Raw genomic sequence first — 21,950 nt, 5'->3', positions numbered from 1 at the left:
ATAATGCTACTTTGTGTTATATCAACTTGGCAGTAAATTACATTGGTAGTTAATTACCGTAACGCTGCTGCGAGGGTTTCTAATAAACCGGTTGGAATGATGTCAAATTTGACACTTTATTCTCTCCTCAATATTTTTCCCTCTTTTGGAAAGTCTTTTGCTATTGTATCAAATAGGGCTAGGGCCTGCAAAAAAAAAGTATGTTTGCTCATTTTCTGTTCATCATTATAGAGGTTTACCAAACTATGACAATTTCCGCTTCTGGAAATGTGAAACGGTCCAAACTATTTAGTTTCATGCACATTCAGAATGGAAATTCAGTAACCACAGAGCAGGACTCAGGGTAACCATTCTATACATCTAAACTGAAGATTCTACAACTCAAAATATCAAAATGAGTCAGTGGGAGTTGGATTACTTTGAATATATAATGGAGATGAGCCAAATACTTTGATATTCCAATGTTTTACTGCAAAATCACAGCTGTTTTTGAAATTTATTAAAATACAAACGTGCAAAATGAGATAAATACAAAACATCTGCAATGTTGTAATAATAGCACCCACTTTTATTAGGGTAGTCAAATGTTCATTGATCTTTCGACAATCCCAAAAACGAATAAATAGTGGTTTTCCTTTAAAAACAATACTGATACAGTGTAGTTATCGAGAGCACTGATATTAATCCAGTGCCGGTTTCAGAGTCATCTACACTAATTCACATACGTCCAAAAACGTGGAGAAACTGCACAATAAAAAGACAACCACATGAATGTACAGCTTTGCTAAATAAATGAGACTGTTCAGCCTAGACATTACCTTCTTAAATAATTTCCAACAATAATTTTTCCTCACATGGATTCTCAAATTATCTCTCGCTTCTCATTTCTCACCATCTATCCTCAGCAAAACCATTTCTTACTCTCTTTTTTAAATGCATAAGATTTTCATAATGTCACTCTGTGGACTCTGGGGTCATGTGCAGCATAAGGAGGTCTTCACGCCGGCGGACCACCGCGTTTAAGCTGTCGCTTGTCTTCACAGCGTTATAGATCTCCTCTGACGAGTTCACCTTTGCCCCGTTTATCTCAACAATAACATCCCCGGATTTCATTCCGGCTCTGTGAAACAGAAAACAGGAAATGACATCAACAATAGGAGGCCTCTATCAACAGACTGAGAAGAGCGCAGTGGGGTCAGACCATTGCTGCTTACCTATTGGCTGGAGATCCTATAATAACACGGTGGATAAGAACTCCATGAGAAACATCAGGAAAGGACGCGTCACGCATCTTCAACTCTTCGATTATACTGAGGGGAGAAAAAGACACTATTTAAAGTTTTAAAAAGTCACTTGACTCAGTGTCCATCTCACAAATACTTAAGGACCCGATATACTTCAAGCGAAATCGAAGAACAAACTACTGTCATTTCCAACAAAAAAATTTTTTGGAATAGCTTGCCAAAGAGAACTTTTAGAGTTCACTCTCCCATTCGAACAACCATCGGTTATGTAACGGGTAGATTTGACACTGAGGGTCCGCCTTTTTTGACGTGGAAATCTTTAGGCGCTGATATACTTTAAGCTAAATAGAAGAATGAATTGGTGTGACGTCATTTCGAACAAAATCAGGGCAAAACGAAGTTCATTTAGTGTTCATTTCAGTTCAAAAAGGCTTGCCAAAGCGAACTTTCCGGAAAAAGCCGGTAAACCCCTTTGTACTACCATTGGTCTGTGGAGACCAATTGAGTCCAGGAGGCTCCACCTTCTTTCTCTTGTGGAAATTCTTTCCGGTTCACTTCTGTTCAGTCCGTCGAGGTCAGACATCAGCAGGTAAAAACACTGGAAAGTCACTTTAAAGTAGACAATGAAGTTGTACTTCTGATGAAATGAGACACTCACACTGTTTTTCATGTTTAATAATGTAAAGCTGCGTGCTTTTAAGCAATATTTTGTATAAAGTGCTATATAAATAAATGTGACTTTACTAGAATGCCGAATTGCAGAGCTCAGGCAAACATATCCAAATCACTTTGATCAGATGCTTTTCTTATGTTATTTTATCTTTTATATTTTTCTGTAGAGGACTTTACAGAAACTGTACAGTATACACTGTACAGCTTTGGTTCCACTTCTGGTGTTGATAAATTTATAAATTAAGTTGAATTGAGTTGAGTTATGCTTTCTTTAAAAAAATGCTTGCCGTTTTCTCATTTATATTTACATATTCATCTAGCCGTCGCTCTCGGCAGTGTGGACGGTGTTGGATGTTCACTAACAGTATATCACTGCTCACGTATTTCAACCTTATTTTTACCCCTAAGTGAAGACTGAAAAAGAACTGTGTCGTGAGTATATCGAGGCCTTTAGGTTCTGGTATCAAAAAAGCAGTTTGTCACCTGGGGGTCAAAGTCAACATCGTCACTCCAATGTAACGCCGTTTCGATCCAGATTCTCCAAACCAGGACTCTGGAAACAACAGTAACATATCAAAAACAGTCAATGAGCTGAAAACAAATGATAACAAGAACCTCTGAGGTCAAGGGTCACTCTTACTCTGCTTGTCTGCAGCACGCTCAAGGAAGAGGCGGACTCTGTCTGAGGGAATAGCAAAGGAAATCCCTGCAGTCACTTTCATGGTATTAATTCCGATGACCTCCCCATCCTGAAGGTTACAAACATAAAACGTCATTTCATTCCATGAGGCTAACATGTGACCAGACATCATTAGGTTCTCAGATATTTGTTCTTGTTGGTTATATGTGTTCTTCTATTAGTCAAATGAACTGTAAATGAAATTTGATAAGCGAAATTAAACACCTCTACTTCATCGTTCTTAAATCCAAAAGGCACACACAGTATTGTTATTTAAATGTCAGTGACTCACCAGGTTTATAAGGGGACCTCCTGAATTTCCAAACTGTAAAATAGACATTAACTACTGAACAATGGATATATATTTATTATTCGCTTAATTAAATAATTGTGACACAAATATAGTGTTCACATGCAATTAGACCCAAATTCTCCAATGCCATTTCCTGTGCGCTTACATCTATGGTAGCATCAGTCTGGATGTAGTCTATGTTGGAATTGGACAGGCCGAGTTCTTTACCACCTCTATGGGCAGAGCTGACGATTCCAGATGTGATTGTGTTTTTAAGAGAAAAGGGGCTCCCCATGGCAACCACGAACTCACCCTGACGCACATCAGTCGACTGACCAAGACGCAGCGTTGGGAGGGGATGCTGGGATGAGACACAGAGAACACCATAAGAGTATTGATGCGTCCAAAACCGCATACTGAGTAGGTACAAACACACACACACACTACCATTGAAAAGGTTTTGAAAGAAGTTTATTATGCTCACCAACAATTAAAAATAACTGTTTTCTATTTTCATATATTTCAAAATGTAATGTATTCTTTTGTTGAGCTGAATGGTACCTTAGCATTGATTTTGATGGTGGCGATGTCTGCAGCCTGGTCTACATCCTGGACTGTGGCATTGTAAGTCTCTCCATTGGTCAGTTTGACACGGACGCCACGCTTGTTGGCAACCACATGAGCATTGGTCACTATCAGGCCATCACTACTTATGATGAAGCCGGAGCCGTTCGAGATGGCTACCTCACGGCCAGAAAAAGGGTGTCTATAAAGAAACAGTATTTAATAATATAGCTGCAAGCAGCAATCACCGGGGCCAAGCAGAAGACGATGATAAGATATGCCTACATGGCTGAAAGTGTCAGACCAACAGCAGCAATGAGCAATTAAAGACATTTAAAGATGAATTTAGGCAAAATGGCTGAAAAATCACATAAATTAACTAAAAATATGATTTAATGGATTATCACTTTCGACCAATAGGTTGTGTAGTTACGAAATTGATGTGATGTGGTCAGAGTGAAGTGACAAAGTTTGGTGTCAATATGTCAAGGCATTGCAGATATAAAGCCTGAATAGACATTTTGGCATTGTGCCTCAAATTTGCTGCTGGGGTATACGAAAATGGTTTCGTCTATTGACACGAAATCCATAACTTTTACTCGGCACAGTCTGGAGATGAAATGATCCGATTTTGGTGAAAATCGGACATTCGGTCTAGGAGAAGTTTGAAAAAGTAGGTTTTAAGAAAATAAAGATGGCAGACAGGAAGTTTGGCTGACTATGGCAAAATTGGTATCTATGTTTTCAGCATAACCCAGGGAATCTATTACGACCAAAGTCATTACAATAGGCAAATTTATTCAAAAGTTATTAGCATTTTTGGAAATGTAATTATAACTTTTGACCAAAAGGTGGCGCTGTCTCAATCTTTTGAGTGCCTTCAGTGGATGGTGCTGATGGCACATTCTGAGTTTCGTAATGTTACACCAATGCATTCGTTAAGCATTGCATTTTATATCACAAAACTGTATTGAAATCAATGGCAATTTCATGTTTTGTTTTGGCACCACCAAGAGGCTCAATCCCACAATTTTTTTTATGTGTCCTCAGAGTGAACCCATACATCTGTGTGTCAATTTTGGTGAAAATATCTCAATTAGATTCAAAGTTATAGCTAGACATTTATGTGAAAAAACACGTAAAAAATGACTGACAAGTGACTTTGATTTGACTTTTGAGATTTGGGCATTGGCGTATAGCTATCGACCTATGTTTCCAAACTTCTGACGGTGGTTTCGTCTCGATCGGACTAGCGCTTTCGAAGATATCAGCAAATGTTTTTTAACATAGCGCTAAATTACAACACAGCACAAACCATATGCCGAAACCTGGCAAGTCTGGTATTGTTGGACTCGGCAACGATTCAGGAGTCTAAGGAGATGACTCCCGCGAGAATAAGTCGACCACACCCAAAGTTATAAGCATTTGAAAAAAACAAAAATCACCACTAGGTGGCACTGTTTCAAAACTTCTCAGGCTCCTTCAGGGCATTGTACTGATGACCCATACATGCGTTCATAAAATACAGCATTTTAGCACATCATTTAAAATGTCCGACAGCCAAAATGTATATTGTATATCAGTCGACTCGCCTTGATGCCCTGAATCTAACAATACCACTTTTATGATTTTTGGACAAACTGTTCAGAAGTTATAAGCAAAAATAGCCATTTTTCATATCTCCGGACCAGTAGGTGGCTCTGTGCCGAAACGCAACATGTAGCCTAAAGTCATGCTTGTGATGACATGTACCGAATTTGGTCTGAATCCGATAAAGAGTTATGGAGATACATACAGCCTTATGTCTGTTTTCGCAAGCACTACGTAAAATGTATTTGAGCGGTATTCGAGAACGGTTATTCGAATCAACTTGATTTCCTAGTAACTTCCTAGATAACTTTTTGTCGTCATGGTCTGGAGATGATCTGGTAAAATTTGTGTTTTTCGGGAAAATTCAAAATGGCGGAAAAATTTCAATGAGTCGTATTAAGTATTGAGCCAAGGAATAAGTGGGGGAAAAAATGTATTGATAGGCCTTACGGTTCAAAAGTTATTAGCATAAACATGAATGAAAATGTGGACAGCTGGTGGCGCTAGAGGGAATGAGTTGGAGACTCCAAATTTGCTATGGTGATAGTTCAGGCTGTCCTCTATCACTGTGCCAAATTTCATAAGTTTCTCGCAAACGGTTCTATAGGCTGCCAATACCATAGACGCCCAGTCGGAAGAAGAAGAAGAAGAAAAAGAAGAAGAAGAAGAAGAAAAAGAAGAATAAGAACCGGAATAGATACCTTCGGTGCTTGGCCCCTAATAAGACACAAAGAATCAATCTACACATGTTAACAGATTCAAAAGTTCCCTGTTGAGAAAAACAACTTGAACGAGGTTTGCAAGTCAGGCTGTCTGGTCTGTTGGCTAGTTTAAAGAGTTAGTTCATCCAAAAATTATAATTCTGTCAGTAATTAACCACCCTCACGTCGTTCCAAACCCATGAGACTTTCGTTGATATTCAGAACATAAATGAAGATATTTTTGATGAAATCTAAGAGTTTCTGTCCCTCCATAGACAGTTACGCAACTGACATTTTGACGTTACAAAAAGTTAATAAAGAGATGGTAAAACTAATACATATGAATTGAGCGGTTTAGTCCAAATTTTCTGAAGAGACATGATCATTTTATATGATGAACAGGTTGAATTTAGGCTTTTATTCACTTATAAACATTCATCAACTCACACATCAGTCGAGGTAAAGGGAAGTTCAAGCATGTACACTTGAGGTGCGAGAACCAATGAGGTTCATTCTCGTGTATCAAGCAGGTTCGGTTGAGCTTCTCTTTATGTTCACTGATCAATGTTTATATGTGAATAAAAGCCTAAATTAAATCTGTTCATCATATAAAGCGATCATGTCTCTTCAGAAAATTGTGGACCACTCAATTCATATGGATGATTAGTTTTACAATCACTTTATGAGCTTTTGGAAGCATCAAATGGGCATTTGCGTAGCTGTCAATGGAGGGACAGAAAGCTCTCAGATTTCATCAAAAAGATCTTCATTTGTGTTACAAATATGAACGAAAGATTGAAACGCCAAAGGTTGAGTTCACTTTTGGGTAAACTTGTCCCTTTAAGAAAGGCTTAGTTAATTTTTCAGCAGCTTGACCACGGTATGAGACTTTTTTAAACCAGCTAAGACAATTTTAGGCTAGTTTAAGATGTTTAGAGTGGAGTAGTACACGGTTTCATTGTATTTTTGACAGACTCACCGCCCAACGATTTCGATGTAGACTACAGCAGGAGTGGACTTCTCAACCACATCCGCGATGAAATTGTACTTGAACCGCGGACTGTCAGGTTTAAATGGAGAGGCACATTGGACAGTAGGTAGTATGCTGTCAATCAGCAAATTTCTGACCGAGACTGTGCTCTGAAGGGCATCTTTATTGTTCTCGTTTCTTAATGAATACAAGGCTGCTGCTCCTCCGAGTCCCAGTCCAAAAGCGACTGCCAGGCGAGCGGTGCGACTGTTGTCTCCCGAACTCCGGTGTGAAACTACAGTTCGTACTTCTACATGTTCCTGCTTACCTGAAGAGGAGTTAGAAAAGTATCCTAAAGGTCTCACTGCCCTCACATTTGGTTGGCGACGGCTGTCCCGGAGACATCTCGTGATCGTCCTTATGAGACATCGATTTACATGTGTACTTGCCATGTTGCATCAGACGTATCGTAGTACAAAACAATCCAGATGGAAGTAGGGACTTGACCGCTGGGGTCTAACACATTATATTAGCAAAAGTTTCTTTGAACATCTTTAAATTGTTCATCTTTATTCTATATAGGAATATGTGGTTAAAATGGTCTTCACGCTTGTAGAGGTGAGACTGACTGTCCAACCCTCAGCTCTGACTGTAGAGTCTGTGACAGTACCGGAAGTTGTAGTTGGTCAACGCATCTGCGCATGTATGGACATGTCTGATCGAGGATGAGAGTGGGAAACTCCTGCTAGAAAATATAATATCTGACATACAACTTATCTCATCGGAAATATTTTCTATATTTGAATAGATTAAAGTGTAATATAATAATATAATTACCAATTATCTAAAATACTATTCATGTAACTATTATTTAATAATTTAATAACAATAGTATTCATATTAATAATAACATATTATTCAATCTACATTTATTTTTAAAATATTTATATAAGTATTATGAATGTTATTTCTATATCACGTGAACGAACTAAGAGCTGGTCTGGATGGTAACTTATGTGTGAAGCGGACGGAGAGCGAGTTCTTCTCTCCCCGCTTCTGAAATCAGTCGGCTCCAGCTCCTGATCCATTGCGAATTTTCCATTTCCTCGTTGCCTTCAGCAAACTCACGTAGTTCTGCTTTAACTATAAAATAACCCGCTTTTCGCTCTGGGCAGAATCACACAAACTTCGCTCTGCTTAATATCTAGTGCACAGTAGTGATGGGAAAAACGAAGCTTTTCAAAAACCTCGAATCTAGCAAAATGATTCAGTTTCGAAGCGCTCGAAACACTAAAAGCTGATGACCCATGCTGGTCAGACCAGTGTGTGTAAATTCAGCAAAAATCTGCAGACATATAATATTGGCATAAAACACCTTTTACAAACCAACTGCGAATGTTTTATTATAGGTTTAATCAATTAAATGCAATTAACAAATAATCTACCATTAAATATTAAGTGTCTTTATAATATGTGATATTGTATTCTATTGTAGGGATTGTTTTGTTCATTTTATAGCGTTTTGTTGTAAATTAGACTTTTAAATACAACTCTTCCTTTTCATTATACCAATTTGTCATTAAATGTGTACAAATTTATCAAATTAATCCAAGATCAAGTAAAAAAATATATTAAGATAGACACTGGTTAATAGGTTCATGAGATCTCCCCTTGCAGTGAATCATTGGATTTTTGTTGTTAACCATTGAAATAATTATGACGGCGCAACGAAGCCTTGTTTACTTAAAAAGTGTTTCAAAACGCACTCATCACTACGGCATAGGGAACAAGTCAACTGCTAACATGTTGCTGTATCCAAAATGATCAATGTATTTGATAACGTCTTTTTAAGAGACTGTAAGTTTCCTCCATAAATATTCATTGCTCTAAATTCTGCTTTATCTCTTCTACCTCTCTTTTTGTCCTTCTTTCTCTATGCTCTCATCTTCACAATCTTCATCTGTTAGATACAATACTTTGGATTTTATTATAAACTAGATTTAAAAAGGTAGACAGACAGAGACAAAATTATCCTCAGTAGTAAGTTCCTTTTTTCTACATTTAAGGTATGATGAATTTACTAAACACCACACCCCTAACAGGAACTTTTTGATGCCAATTAAGACATACATTGCAGCATTCACTTTAAATAATAATGAACAAATCACTTCCAAGAGACTTTAGTATTATTTGAGACATTTTGAAAATGAGTTTCTCAAAATACATGGCATGCACAAAGATATCACTCACTACACCCACTGGCTCTCTCAGAACACTTAGAGGGTCAGAGGACAAAGAACTCATGTGAATACATTTTGAGATAAAAAGAAAATTGTCCACACAGTTTAAACTATATCACTGACAGCATATATTTTATGTACATAGGTATTTTTGTTCTTTAAATTGAGTATTTATCACTGTATCGCAGTCCGTTTGACAACACGTCCTTCTTTATCAATGGCAAAATTGTAGTTTTTCGGGTTGTCAAGAGCCTCTTCGATCCGTTCATCTAGATTGTCCATTGTGATGAAGTCCTTTGCCTCTTCCTGAAACATGAATGCAAAGGGTTAAATCATAAAACCATCCTCCCACCCACCTCTAAAAATAACAACTCATTTATCAAATGTACGGTTCTTATTAACTGCACGATAATAATAAACATCCTTTTCAAGAAACATATCAAATAACAAAGCATGCCAATAACTCATTCTTAGTTTAAACTTGGACAAAATGTATGTACAATATACTCTCTTTGTCAGAGGTCTGATATTTTGTTCTGTTGCATTCTATCATTGCACAGTACTGAAATATTCACCTGTAGTTGAAGAATTTGTCTTTCTTTCTCTTTAATGTAGTCCTCCAGCTCTTGCTGGCGTAAGAGGATTGCTTCTCTCCTCTTGAGTTCCGCGGCCTCAGTCTCCTTCTGCACGCGCTGCTCTCTGGAACACCAGATGATACACATCCATTTTAATCAGCAACAAAATGCGTTGTGTATATATAATATATATATATATATATAAAATTACCGTTCTTGGTGTGAACGGGCATTAAAGGAATAGTTCAACCTAAACTGTACATTAAGTCATTATTTACTCACCCTGGGGGTTTTTCTAATGCCGTATGCCCTTCTTTCGTTTGTGGACCAAAAACGAGAATTTTAAATAAATTCCCACTTGCTCTCATCCTTATAATGGCAGTGAATAGGGACCAGCATCAAGCTTTTTGAAAAAGATGGAAAAAGTATCACAGAATGACCCCATGTGACACGTCACGTGTTATATGTTTGGTGAAAAAAACAAAAATTGTATGCATTATTTAACGAAATTCTTGACATTGGCCGTTGGTCTTCTCTGCACGATGTGTGCGTTCGGAGACGCTATTAGCGCCGCAGTTCACTTCACTTTGACTCGCCCATCTTGATTTTCACAACTAGTGTGCTTTTTTCTGGGCGAGTCGAAGTATAGCCATGCAGAGAAGAACAAAGGCCAAGGTCAAGAATTTTATTAAATAATACATAACTTTTCATTTAGTTTTTTCACCAAACCCTATCATATACCCCCAGAACACTTGGATTATACGACACGTGTCGCATGGGTTCATTCTGTGATACTTCCGCGTCTTTAAAAAAAAAAAAAAACTTGATCCAAGTTATATTTACTGACATTATAAGGATGAACATGAGTGGGCCATTGTTTTACATTCTTATTTTGAGGTCCATTAAAGGAAGAAGGGCATGCGACATTAGAACAACACCAGGGTGACAAGGATAACTTTATTCTCATTTTAGGGTGAACTATCCCTTTAAGCATATCCCAGCCAGAACTCATCCCCTCACGACCTTCATATCTGATATCTCACAGGATCACATCTAAATGACTCACCGTATTTGACGTAATCTGAGGTTTTCAGCATCATTCCAGGCCATTAGTGACCGATGCTCTTCAGCCTCCTTTTTAGTTCTCTCCTCTGCTGCGGAACCAACCTCATCTTCATATTTCTTCCTCAACACCTGCTCCTTGAACTCAAGTCTACATGCATAAAATGTTCAAGTAACGTTGTGTCAATTAAATCTCAAACGGCAAAAGTAATAATAAAGAGACAATTAGAAGAGTAGAGTGACCTTGGTAATCACATCTACATTTACTAGTCAGCATTATCATGCCTGGACATATAATCAGTTTAATGATTTAATGTAATGCAGTCTTACCGCAGGGCTCTTAGGATCAAATTATATTCAGTGAAACGCTCCTTTAGTACAACCATTTCCACTGGATCCACGGGAGGGGGAGTCTTGATTCGGTCCAATTTTGACTTCGCTTTGGGGTCTGTGCGAGATTTTCTTCCCCTGACAGTTTCGATCAAAACAGTATTGCGAGGAACGAGAAGACGGACTACAGGATCATGACACCGCGATAAAGCCCGCAACATGTTGAAGATTATATATAGTTATGATTAACGGTAAGCTTCTATACAGTTAGAACCTCAAAGAATTATTGAATGAATACAGTGCAAGCAACAGATTCCAGCATGGCTATATAACATTGAGCATATTCACATAGGCCGCCATGTTCTTGAACTTTAACCTCGGAAGATGTTACTTCACTCGATGTAGTCACGGCTGAGATGAACGCAAAGCGCTCTCTACTGCCGCGCGCTGGAAATAAACAGAACTGTCTGCGAACGCGTTCAATAACTGGGATGGAGATCGTGAGGTAATTAACGATTCTGTATCGATTCTATTTCATCTTAATGATTTATTACCATAACGGTCTATTTAATATTCTAGCCTACTTCTGAGGAAGAAAAAAAACGTCTAAAAGCGGCATAAATTACGGCAAGTTAAGGTAATCAGGTGGTCTTAACTGTCGGATAAAAATACTAACTTAAACAAAGTGCATTTTGTAACATATTTCGATTATTCGTTTTTGATTAAACACCACTGACAAAAACGCATAATCTTTACACAATGTGTTATGAACAGCCACTAATATGGAGAGACTGATTTAGCCTATGGAAAGCCATTTCCGCCACATCACAATTATAATATAAAAAATTATATAGGCATACTCATAAATAAATAAAAAGTATGACATTAAAAATCGAAATTCTGATTGGCTACAAAATGTGGAAATTAAAATAGTCATAATTATAACTCTCCACTTTCTTTCTTTTTTTGTCACAATGACCATAATTTTGACTGTGTCAAAAAGTCAAGCCACATTTTATTATGTGGTGGAATGTGTTCGTGAATATATATACTATTTAATTTTTTATTGGACATGACAAAACGTAGGTTCAGTATATGAGTCAGACTGAATCAGTGACCACTCTGGCTGATTTATAATGGTTTTGTTCTCTAAAAATAACTGGCTCAAGAGTCACTTGCATGTTCTTGATTGAACAAAAAGCCGCCAGTTCCAGTCGTTCAGCATTAATTGAAACCCTGATTATCCATTATATCCAGCATAAATATTCCAAAGAAGTTTTAATGAGCAAGTTTCTGACTGTTTTACACACAGGCTCACACTCAAACACACAGCAGAAGAGGTACTGTTGCTTTATTCAGCGTGTATTTAGGTACAAACATACAGCACCATTCAGTTCAGAGACTGTCATCATAAACAGACTCGGTATCTTGTTCATTTTCAAATTACTGATAATTGACTATAACTTAGATGACACAACAAAAGCAGATGAGCGCAGTTGTATTTTAACCACAAGTCTAAAAACTCCAGTTCTTGAGCTTTTATAATTTCTACTCTTGATTTTTCAGTCATGCTTTTATCATGTCAAACATTGTAAATGCTAAAGCAAAATAATCAAATATCCGCAATAAAACAAAAATATGAGAAGCAGAACACAGACAGATAGCAAACTAAATGTATTGCTACTACAACATTTACTAAAAATAATACATTCTAACCTAATATAACTAAAACATAACTGTTGCACTAACTACATATAATCTAAAGAGCCAGGGATGGTGGACAGTGTCCTGGTGGCTGATTCTTGGTCTAATTTCAAATGAACAAATTGGCTTTGGTCTATTCCTAGCATCCAAAGCAAGCTGAGATCAAACAGCGATTCACCTCAACAAACAATTGGTTCAAAGTTTGCATATAGGGGATCATTGGTGAATCAGATGCTCAATGGGTGCTGGGAATCAAACAAAGAAGTTACAATTTAGTGAAAATTTCAATGGATTTATTTGCTGAACCGTATAGTATAGAGTGTTCTTGAAGTGGAACCCTGCATGAGAATCGGCCAACATGACACTGAGCTCTGGCTGAGTGAGTGCTGCCCCTAGCGGTGTCTCCAAGGTGGTCATTTTTCCATTTCGAGTGTAAAGAAGAAGGGGGACCTCCTTAAGTGTACCTCTTGTGTGACACAAGGGCTCGTCTGACTTGAAAGCAATGATATGCTGAGGCTTCGTTTCATGGTTGGATGGTGTAATTTGGGTGTAAGTAACTAATAAAGAATTAGGATCGGAGGTTAAAAGAATGGTTATGGATGTGATTTTGACAAAGAGGATCATAAATGGTGGGTCTAGTTTAGTTTATTCACCTATCGATGTTTGAATCTGGGGGATGATGTTGTATACTATTTTGGGATCTTAAAGTGGGTCTCTCCCTCAGCGGTATTCAGAATATGATGAATGTGAGTTATTAGGATTTTGTGTTTTAGGGAGTTAGGCAAGGGCTGGGAGGGTGGAATATGTAAATCGAATTTCTTCTCCCTCCAGGAGTTTCCTGTTAAGGCAAAAATGAAGGTCAGTTCAAAAACTACACATCAATATCAATTTGTGATCTACCATCCAAGTTACTTAATTCAAGTTAGTACTCCCATATTTGTTATTCTATTTTCACTTAACTGTGACTGATTAAAGAAACTACAGGTGTCCTTCTGTCAAGAATATTACCTGTAAGCTGCAATTTCAACATCCAAAGCCATCTTCACATTAAGCAGATCTTGATACTCCCGCAAATAGCGTGACATTTCCTCTTTCGCATCAGCAATGTCGCTCTCTAGGTCACTTATCTTCCCCTAGAAGTAATTCAGAGAAAATTTCAAAGCATTAATTCATGCCTAAATGATTAACTGACAGAACCATTCCCTCATACTGGATTTGTGCCAGAGATACAGAGTAGTAGCATCATAGATCTAACAGATTTTGCTCAGCAATACCTTTTTCCTCTAGAGTCAGTCTCATTTGTTCTACTCAGTTTGTCAGTCATGACTCAGCACTGATGGATTGAGTCAGCATCAGTAACATTTCTGCAACTATCGTTTGGACATTACAATGACAAAAGCACAGCAGAAATAGTATTCCATCAATGTTGAATCTGTGGAACTGTAAAGGTCAGCACACTGACTTATGTGAGGACTTAAATGATGAAACGGACTTGACACAGAGACGCAGGAATATGATTCCTCTGACTTTAAACCTGTAAAATTATCACAGTAGTACCTTAAGGGTATATATATTAATACGCATCTTTTATACAGTTGTCCCTTTAAGTGTACGGCATTAGTGACAAGCTGTTGTACCCCTAAAGGTAAATTTTTTGCACATTTTGTGTATTATACCCCTAAATACAAATAAAGATTGTTCCATTTATTTTATGTTTGTATTAATATTCTCTTTATCTATAATGTTTCTGCAGTCAATATCATAATGACCTCACTTTTTTTTCTAGTGTCTCAACAGAGGCATTTATTTGGTTATATTGCACATGTGTTGCCATTATGATTAACTACTGCCAGTGATCTATACCTGGTATTTGGTGACCTCAGTGTTCTGCGTCTCCTCTTGTTCCCCTAGTTGTGCATTCAGTGAATCGATGACGTTCCTCAGTGCTTCGACCTCAGCTGAACGGGACTGCAGCAGCCGCCGGTACTCAGTGGTCTCCTCGCGCACCAAGCGCACAGCCTCCTCCTGCTTATCTGTCAGCTCCACTACGCTCGCCACCTTCCCCTGGAACCAAGCCTCGGCGGTTTGCATGTTGCGTCCAGCCAAGGTCTCATACTGCGCTCGGATCTCTCTCAGAGCGGCCGACAGGTCTGGTCTGCTTGTGTCCAGCTCCACGCTGAGGCTGGCGACCTGTAGCTGGACCCTCAGCCCCTCATGCTCCTCAGCGAACACTTGCTTGAGGAAGTCCATCTCCTGTGCCAGGGAGACAACGCTGGCCTCCGCATCACAGCTGCACAGAGCGGCTTGGCCTGCCTCCTCTCGAAACCTCTGCAGGTCCACCTCGGCCCGACTACGCAGCCGTGCCTCTTCCTCCCAGCGCTCGTGCAGCTGTGCGTGCGCCTCCCGCAATGCCTCCCTCTGTGACTCCATGCGCGCTTTAGCCTGGGTCTCCTGGTGCAGCTGCTCCCTGAGGCCCCGTACTTCCTGCAGGTAGAGCTGCTGCAAGCGGGACGGCTGACTCTGCCTGTGCCGCAGGGCCTCCAGCTGCAGGAGCAGAGCCCGGTTTTGCTGCTCGAGGTGTCGAACCTTGTCAATGTAGGACACAAAGCGGTTGTTTAGACCCACCAGCTGCTCTCGTTCTTGGGCCCGCAGGTCTAACAGTTCGGCGTTCCCTACGGTCACCTGACTCAGGTCGCTCAGCTCCCAGCGCCGCAGAGGCTCCAAACGCATCGGCCACCTGGAGGAAGACAAGGGCCCCCGGGAGAGCCGATAGGTGGTGGTACTGGAGTAGGAATGTTCCCTTCTCCGGGAGAGGGAGGAGGAGATGAATGGGTCAAAGCTCATGATGCAGGATTTTTTGTTGTTTTTTTTGGTTTGATTTTCAAATGATGTTAATGTTTTGTTGGTTGAAGTTTTTCTTTTTAAGTCCCCCTTGTTCTGCACACCATTAGTGGAGATGAACCGGCACTGCACCAGTTCAGAAATGCTGCAGAGCAGCCTGCTTTATACAGGACACACATACACACTCTCTCTCCGCACACACACACATACATAGATCCTCAGCCAATCAACAGCTCAGCAGTGTCATGATGCTGCCGATTGGTTTTGTGTTTCTTTTTTAGCTGGAGTAGCATATCAGGAGGAAGGGCTGATTTATATATTTTTTATTAAAGGGTCACTGCATGTTTTCAGTTTGAAATGTTATGCAAATGGCTATATGAATATGCGTGTAAAACATATTTCAAAGAAATCCATGCAGTTCGATTTAGAATATGGGATTAAAAAATAATGTTAAGGTAATGTTTTTTCACTACATTCAATTATATATACACAATTCATTACTCAAAGAATCAGCAAAACAACATTTAATTGTACAATAATGCTTGATTTTTTAAATATTTAAATATATAGAATTAAATAAAGTTTGCACAGAAAGGTTAACATTAGCTCGTCATACATTGTGTGATGTCTCTCCCAGGAATGGTGCAGCCTCTGTCTGACATCCTTGAGTTTTTTCAGGAAGATGAATCTCTGAGAAATTATCTGATGCACCAATGTCTCCTTCCTGTAAACACACACACAGTTATTTCAGGATTTATAGGATAAATGTTAAGATCAATATAAGTTTAGTTCCCCATTGAGGAGTTTTTCCACTAGATTCTGGCACCAGAGCCAATATATTAGGGTAACCTATACAGCAATGCAATAAAATGCTTTTAAAAAGCGTTAAACACTATTTTGAACAACTAAGGAATAAACAAAACAACATAAACCTGTGACTTTACTCGTTGCTATCAAATATTCAGCCTCTAAAACAGTTACCTGTGGTGTGCACTGTGCCGCAAAGTCCCTCAGCTCATACAGCTCCTTCTGTACACTGAACGACAATCAGTTAACACTTGTTAAAGCAATTAAACAATGCAAAATAATGGCCTACTAATAAACTTCAGCTGTGAAAAAGTTCCATCACTGGGATCATCATATACTGCTGGCTTTAACTATATTATGCTGGCTGGCATAATAAAAATAAGGAAAAATTTAAACTTACTCTCTCCCAGCAACTGCCCCTGTAAATCAAGAGTAAAGACAATGACAGTGAGTCATTAACATGACCAGCTTTTATACATTATTTAAAATGTACCAATGAAACTTACAGTATGAATGGATCTGTAAAACCAGCCACACAGCAGACATAATGCTTTCAAACGGCAGCACTATTACACGCAGATCATCCACTGTTCTCTCTCCCTTGTCTAAACAGAAGAATTTAGTGCTCTCTCCAACAGAACCTTACAAAAATATAGTTTAGGTGTTGACACTTACACACTTGCAGTATTAATTCTGTGGCAAGAGAAACAGAGTTGACCACTGGCAAACCTGCCACCCCATACATAAACAAAGTAGTGTAAATTACATCTGCAAAAGAGAAAATGTAAGAATTACAGAATAAGGATGCATTTTTAAGCCCTACTGATTCATTCAAATTGTTTACAAATGCTTTTGCCACAAAATAACCAAAAATCTGAATGTTTTCTTGACTTTCTTATCCTCATTATTTACCCGGAACTGTTCTGGAGAATCGTGAGGGTTCAATCGCAGTCAAGACGTGGAGCAGAACTGTAACAAAGATGCATCCAAAACGCTCTATGATCAATAACACATTATAAAAGTCAGTCAGGTTATATGCTATACCATAAAAGCTAACAAAAAAATTAAATGTTTGAATAACAAATTTGGATGACATATTAGCATAAACCACACAACATTTAAGTAACAATGCAAGCAATTTGTTTTAAGAAAAATTAATAGGGCAACTGATTTTTCTGATATTTGAAACAAACTTACCGTTAGTATACTCCAGAATCTTGTTAGTATAATATAAAATAAATGCACTATGCCCGATGAGCGTGACAACCATAACGGTTACCCAAACTAAATCTAGGATAGCGAGAGACAGAAAGATCATCATTGATACAGCCAGCATGTTACATTTACATGTATTCATTTAGCAGACGCTTTTATCCAAAGCAAATTACAAATGAGATTTTACTTACATTACTTTAACAAATATAATTTAACACTTTCAAAGGTGGGAGAGAGAGTTCAGTCCAAATTTTCAAAGCCAGTGCCAAACAGCATTGCTTTTGGAGTATTTGTCTGTAAGCTAATTATTTACTTGTCCTAAAGCTGTGGTTCTCAACCAGGGGCCTTAGGCCCACTGGGGGGCCTCAGCAAATTTCCAAGGGGGCCTTAAGATGACTTAAAATGACATTAAAATGAGCTAAAATTATAAGATATTTCTTATTTTGATTCAGTCCTCTTTTTTTTGTCTCTGAAGAACCAGGATTTCCAAGGTCTTAAAAAACCTTAATATATGAGGTGGCTTCATTTAAAAGTAATTTGTAGACTGGGAAAATTAATGTAAATTAATAAAATCTTAAAACTATGAGCAATTTTAGAATGGATATGCATTTCTAGTTGTGCCCAACCTCTAAAATATTGAACATTTTGATTTGTGACATGTAAAATGAAACATTTGTTTGTGTACTTACAACATCTCCAAATAAGTGCATGAAGTTGATTTGTGCCAAGTTTTAAACAAAGGTACTGTCGAATTGCTGGAATTGGAAGAACTATGAATGAAATGGCAGCAGATATTCCCCCAAAAGCATATGTCATTGTAATCATGGCTGAAAATAAAAACAGACACATTTTAATGACTGTCAGTAAATAAATAAATATCTAAAACGAGACAGATCCTGGATAACTTATAAATACAATTCCTGCTTACATTCATCAACGCTTGATGATCTATAGAAGAGGAGACGCATTAGAAGAAAGTTGCTTGACTGCATGAGAACATGTCCGAACGACTCTACAAGACAAAAATCACACATATGACCATTACATGCAGCCTAGTGGTTAAAGATCTGGAAATATGGCCTTCATCTAATTGTAGATCATTTCTAAAGCATAAAAAAAAAAAAACGGAATACATTTTTACATACTTGTTATAAATCCAAGGGAAAAATGAATCTCAAAAAAACGTATCAAGAAAACGTTGCTTAAAGCTAGGAGAGATGCTGGCATGGATGACAGCAGAATAACCCCAACACTGACAAGCACAGCGTCACTCCACTGAGATGCATTCCAAAGATCATGAAGAACAGCTACAAAAGAAAGATGACACAAGAATTACATATATCCATAATACAGGCCCAGATGAATGTATTCTGCAAAATTGAAGTCCCCCAGCAGTCAATAATTTAATCCCTTAAAACTCATCTTTGATTATCAAAATTACATAAGTATATAAACGTTTCTGTTTTTTCATTTGGACATAAATTCTTCATGACTAAACAAAGCAAGGGTATAGTTACATTCAAGCTATTTTCAGTTGTACGCGGGGTCGCGGGCCATAAATATGCTAATTAGTCCCCAGCTCCACTCAGTCATACCATCTGATCCACTCGGTCAACTGTAGTAAACTGAACTGTAGTATTGGTTTAATTCAGCCATATATGTTTGAACCAGAAACTGATTCAGAAAAAGAAAGAGCGAATTGCACTCGATCGTCTACAAGTCAATGTATCCAAATGGTAATGCATTTTATGTATCGCTCTAGTCTCTACAACGACGGACACATAGCGGTAATTGATATGATTAGCTTTTGGCTTGACTACATTATCAAACAGCTAATAATGTGTTTTTAATTATGTAATTTTTGTATTATATTGTGCTTTTCTCAAACCCAAAGCGCTACAACAGAGTAATTATAATACAATTAAAAAACCAAGCAAGCAAAAGAAAAAGGCACTTTAAAGACAGTAAGTAGATTTAAAAATATGAGTCTTAAGAGATTTCTTAAAACAGTCCAGTGTTGCTCGACTCCTCACTTTAAATGAGGGCTGCTGAATAGTACAACCAGAAGAGCGAAGAGACCCATGAATGGCTTTATATGTGAAAATCAGAGAGATACGTGCCTGTATGGGAAGCCAGTGTAATTGATAAAAGTAGGGGAAATATGCTGGCCAATGAGTCAGTACGCGGGCAGTTGAATTCTGAGTATTTTGCAGTTTCTTAATGGATTTATAAGGAGGACCAGAGTAAAGTGCATTGCAATAATAAAGCCTAGACATAGTAAAAGGCATGAACAAGCCTTTCTGCATCGGGCAAGGAGAGAGAAGTTATATGTCACTTGAAACGATGGAGATACTGAATTGGATTCAGTTGAAATTACAAAAAAAAGAAAGAAAATAAATTACGTTTATGCAGAACCGTCGGCATGCCAACAAGTGTAATTTCAGTTTTTGATTTGAGTTTAAGAAAATTCTTGCATCCACACTTTTATTTAATTTAAACAATTTGTAAGAACTGTTATTATAGAGTTATACTCGGGGTGCGTACTGACTTAAATCTGTTTATCGTCAGCATAACAATGAAACACCAGACCAAACTTTCAAATCATATATGTATGTACTAAACAGAATGGGCCCTAACACAGACCCCTGCGGGACACCCTGCTGTACCAATGTGGGTTCAGATTTATTTCCCCCCAAACATACATACTGGAAAGTGGAAACTATCAGTGATATAGGATTTAAACCAATCAAACAACACCAGAGATGCCTAACCATCCACACAACTTTTCAGGGAGGATGGAATGACATACAGTGTCAAAAGCAGCACTAATGTCTAACAAAACTAAAATGTTTCAAGCACTGATGTCAGGAGAAGTTAGAAGGCCATTCGTGGCCCAGACAAGAGCGGACTCAGTGCTATGTCCTGATCTAAATCCAGACTGAAATGGTTCTAATAGATTATTTATGGAGAGATCATTCTGTAACTGACCAACAACAACCCATTTAAGGACCTTGGCCTGAAAAGGTAGATTCACTATAGGCCTTTAGTTAGATAGCCTTCAGCATCACACCCAGTCTTTTTAGGAACTGGTGTGATAGCCGCTGTCTTAAGGGCCAATGGAACCTTCTCAGTCATTAAAGAATTATTGACAACTGCAGTAATAGAAAGGCATAAAGATATTAAGCACTTTTTAAGAACATCAGTAGGCAAGGGGTCAAGAAGAGAACATGTAGATGAACTCATAGACAATTTTGAAATGTCGTCAATACTCAGTAACAAAGTTGTAAAAGAAAATGGAAGGTGTATTTTTAAGATAAGTACCAGGAGCCAGCCAGGAAGAGCCAGAATTAATGCATAGAATTAATGTATAGAGCTATACATCTTTTGGACTGTCTCTGTATAGAATTTATGGAATTCTCAACAGAAGAGATTATTGCTTTGATGTTTAACAAGTTTGTTGATGTTTAACAAGTTTTGTTGTTGTAAAAGTTCATGTTCAAAGCACCGCCCCGCCCGTTAATGGGACTGGTTACATGTTTGTGACGGCAGTATCAAACTGCAAAACTTGATTTTCACCACAGGAGGTCTTTAGGTATTTGAACACAGTAAATTAATAAATTCTTTACATTAAGACTTTAAAACTGGCCTCCTTACCTGAGCAAAATGCAGTGGAAATCAGAAGATATGCAACAGGAATACCTGTATATTCAATTATTCTGTGGATGGAACTTGGTAAATCAACTGAAAAAGCAAAAAACACCAACAAATTTGAGATTTATAAAACTTTCTCAACATTTCCCAACAAGAGTTTAAGAAAACTATAATTTAAATGTAAACCATAATCATATAGTTATATTTACACATTTATATTAGCTGATTAGTCTGCATAACAGCCTCTTATTACTGTAGAATTTTCTGGCAAACTAAGAATTCTTTTTCAGACCTAAAATTTGTGGGTTTATCACAGATCCCTAAAGCATTAAGCAAGATACATTTATGTACAATGCGATTTGAAATTTATTACGTAATATATTTAATACAATCAAACAATGTCTTTCATTAAAATGCACATACATACCAGAAACTGTTGCATTCCAATTATAATAAGGGGCCACAAGAAACAATAAAAGGATCCTTGTCAGATTAATTATTGCACACATTGTTACCTCAACTACAGACCCTGAAAAAAGCAGTAACAAAACAACAAAGTCATCAGAGGGGAAAAAACGCAGACAATGCCAGCAGACTTAGAAAAGTTCATTACACATACCTTCAATTACACCCCACAGAATAAATGCAATAGATAAACAGATGTTGGGACAGACAACTTGCAAATAATTTATGTACATAGGCTTTGTCCCAGTATCTGCAGAAGAACATAAACGTCATGTACAATCATTTAGTGTTACTTTTTATTATTGTCTTTTTTAGAGTTGCTCTACAGCAGAATTGAATTAGGTTTGC

The 21,950-nt window shown here is 37.9% G+C and overlaps 4 protein-coding genes and 1 long non-coding RNA gene across 7 annotated transcripts; 1 reads left to right on the top strand and 4 right to left on the bottom strand.

Moving 5' to 3' along the window:
- Window positions 1–179: 179 nt before the first annotated feature.
- LOC307010893 (serine protease HTRA2, mitochondrial) lies at window positions 180–7,461 on the bottom strand. Of its 3 annotated transcripts, none has more exons than XM_079635998.1 (8): window positions 6,722–7,461; window positions 3,449–3,653; window positions 3,054–3,248; window positions 2,888–2,920; window positions 2,557–2,665; window positions 2,400–2,469; window positions 1,215–1,310; window positions 180–1,120 (listed from the first exon to the last, which is right to left on the bottom strand). In XM_079635998.1, exons 1-8 carry the CDS (start codon window positions 7,162–7,164, stop codon window positions 955–957), a joined length of 1,317 nt encoding a protein of 438 aa, XP_079492124.1. In that variant the 5' UTR covers window positions 7,165–7,461; the 3' UTR covers window positions 180–954. The 3 variants fall into 3 exon arrangements, with proteins under 3 accessions (XP_079492124.1, XP_079492126.1, XP_079492125.1); XM_079636000.1 differs by having other exon boundaries at window positions 449–1,120; window positions 3,054–3,303; window positions 6,722–7,439; XM_079635999.1 differs by lacking the exon at window positions 2,888–2,920 and having other exon boundaries at window positions 449–1,120; window positions 6,722–7,439.
- A 591-nt stretch (window positions 7,462–8,052) lies between these two features.
- On the bottom strand, window positions 8,053–11,684 carry mrps26 (mitochondrial ribosomal protein S26). Its single transcript, XM_079636008.1, has 4 exons — window positions 10,920–11,684; window positions 10,594–10,740; window positions 9,528–9,651; window positions 8,053–9,258 (listed from the first exon to the last, which is right to left on the bottom strand). The coding sequence occupies exons 1-4, from the start codon at window positions 11,138–11,140 to the stop codon at window positions 9,127–9,129; spliced, it is 624 nt and encodes a 207-aa protein (XP_079492134.1). The 5' UTR covers window positions 11,141–11,684; the 3' UTR covers window positions 8,053–9,126.
- LOC307010904 lies at window positions 11,394–14,672 on the top strand. The gene is made up of 3 exons (XR_013800306.1): window positions 11,394–11,424; window positions 13,397–13,481; window positions 14,547–14,672. It is a non-coding gene; the product is annotated as an uncharacterized lncRNA (long non-coding RNA).
- Window positions 12,254–15,613, bottom strand: neff2 (neuronal intermediate filament family member 2). Its single transcript, XM_079636001.1, has 3 exons — window positions 14,487–15,613; window positions 13,632–13,756; window positions 12,254–13,461 (listed from the first exon to the last, which is right to left on the bottom strand). The coding sequence occupies exons 1-3, from the start codon at window positions 15,465–15,467 to the stop codon at window positions 13,401–13,403; spliced, it is 1,167 nt and encodes a 388-aa protein (XP_079492127.1). The 5' UTR covers window positions 15,468–15,613; the 3' UTR covers window positions 12,254–13,400.
- On the bottom strand, window positions 15,495–21,852 carry LOC307010897 (uncharacterized protein). Its single transcript, XM_079636004.1, has 12 exons — window positions 21,757–21,852; window positions 21,141–21,666; window positions 18,632–18,793; window positions 18,415–18,498; window positions 18,176–18,313; window positions 17,469–17,561; window positions 17,184–17,267; window positions 16,947–17,039; window positions 16,778–16,876; window positions 16,672–16,690; window positions 16,446–16,500; window positions 15,495–16,188 (listed from the first exon to the last, which is right to left on the bottom strand). Exons 3-12 carry the CDS (start codon window positions 18,711–18,713, stop codon window positions 16,075–16,077), a joined length of 861 nt encoding a protein of 286 aa, XP_079492130.1. The 5' UTR covers window positions 18,714–18,793; window positions 21,141–21,666; window positions 21,757–21,852; the 3' UTR covers window positions 15,495–16,074.
- Window positions 21,853–21,950: the final 98 nt, after the last annotated feature.

This window comes from Phoxinus phoxinus, assembly GCF_949152265.1.
Source record: "Phoxinus phoxinus genome assembly, chromosome: 14".
NCBI lineage: Eukaryota > Metazoa > Chordata > Actinopteri > Cypriniformes > Leuciscidae > Phoxinus > Phoxinus phoxinus.
The sequence above is the reverse complement of the archived record's forward strand: the minus strand, read 5'-3'. Positions and strand labels throughout refer to the sequence as shown.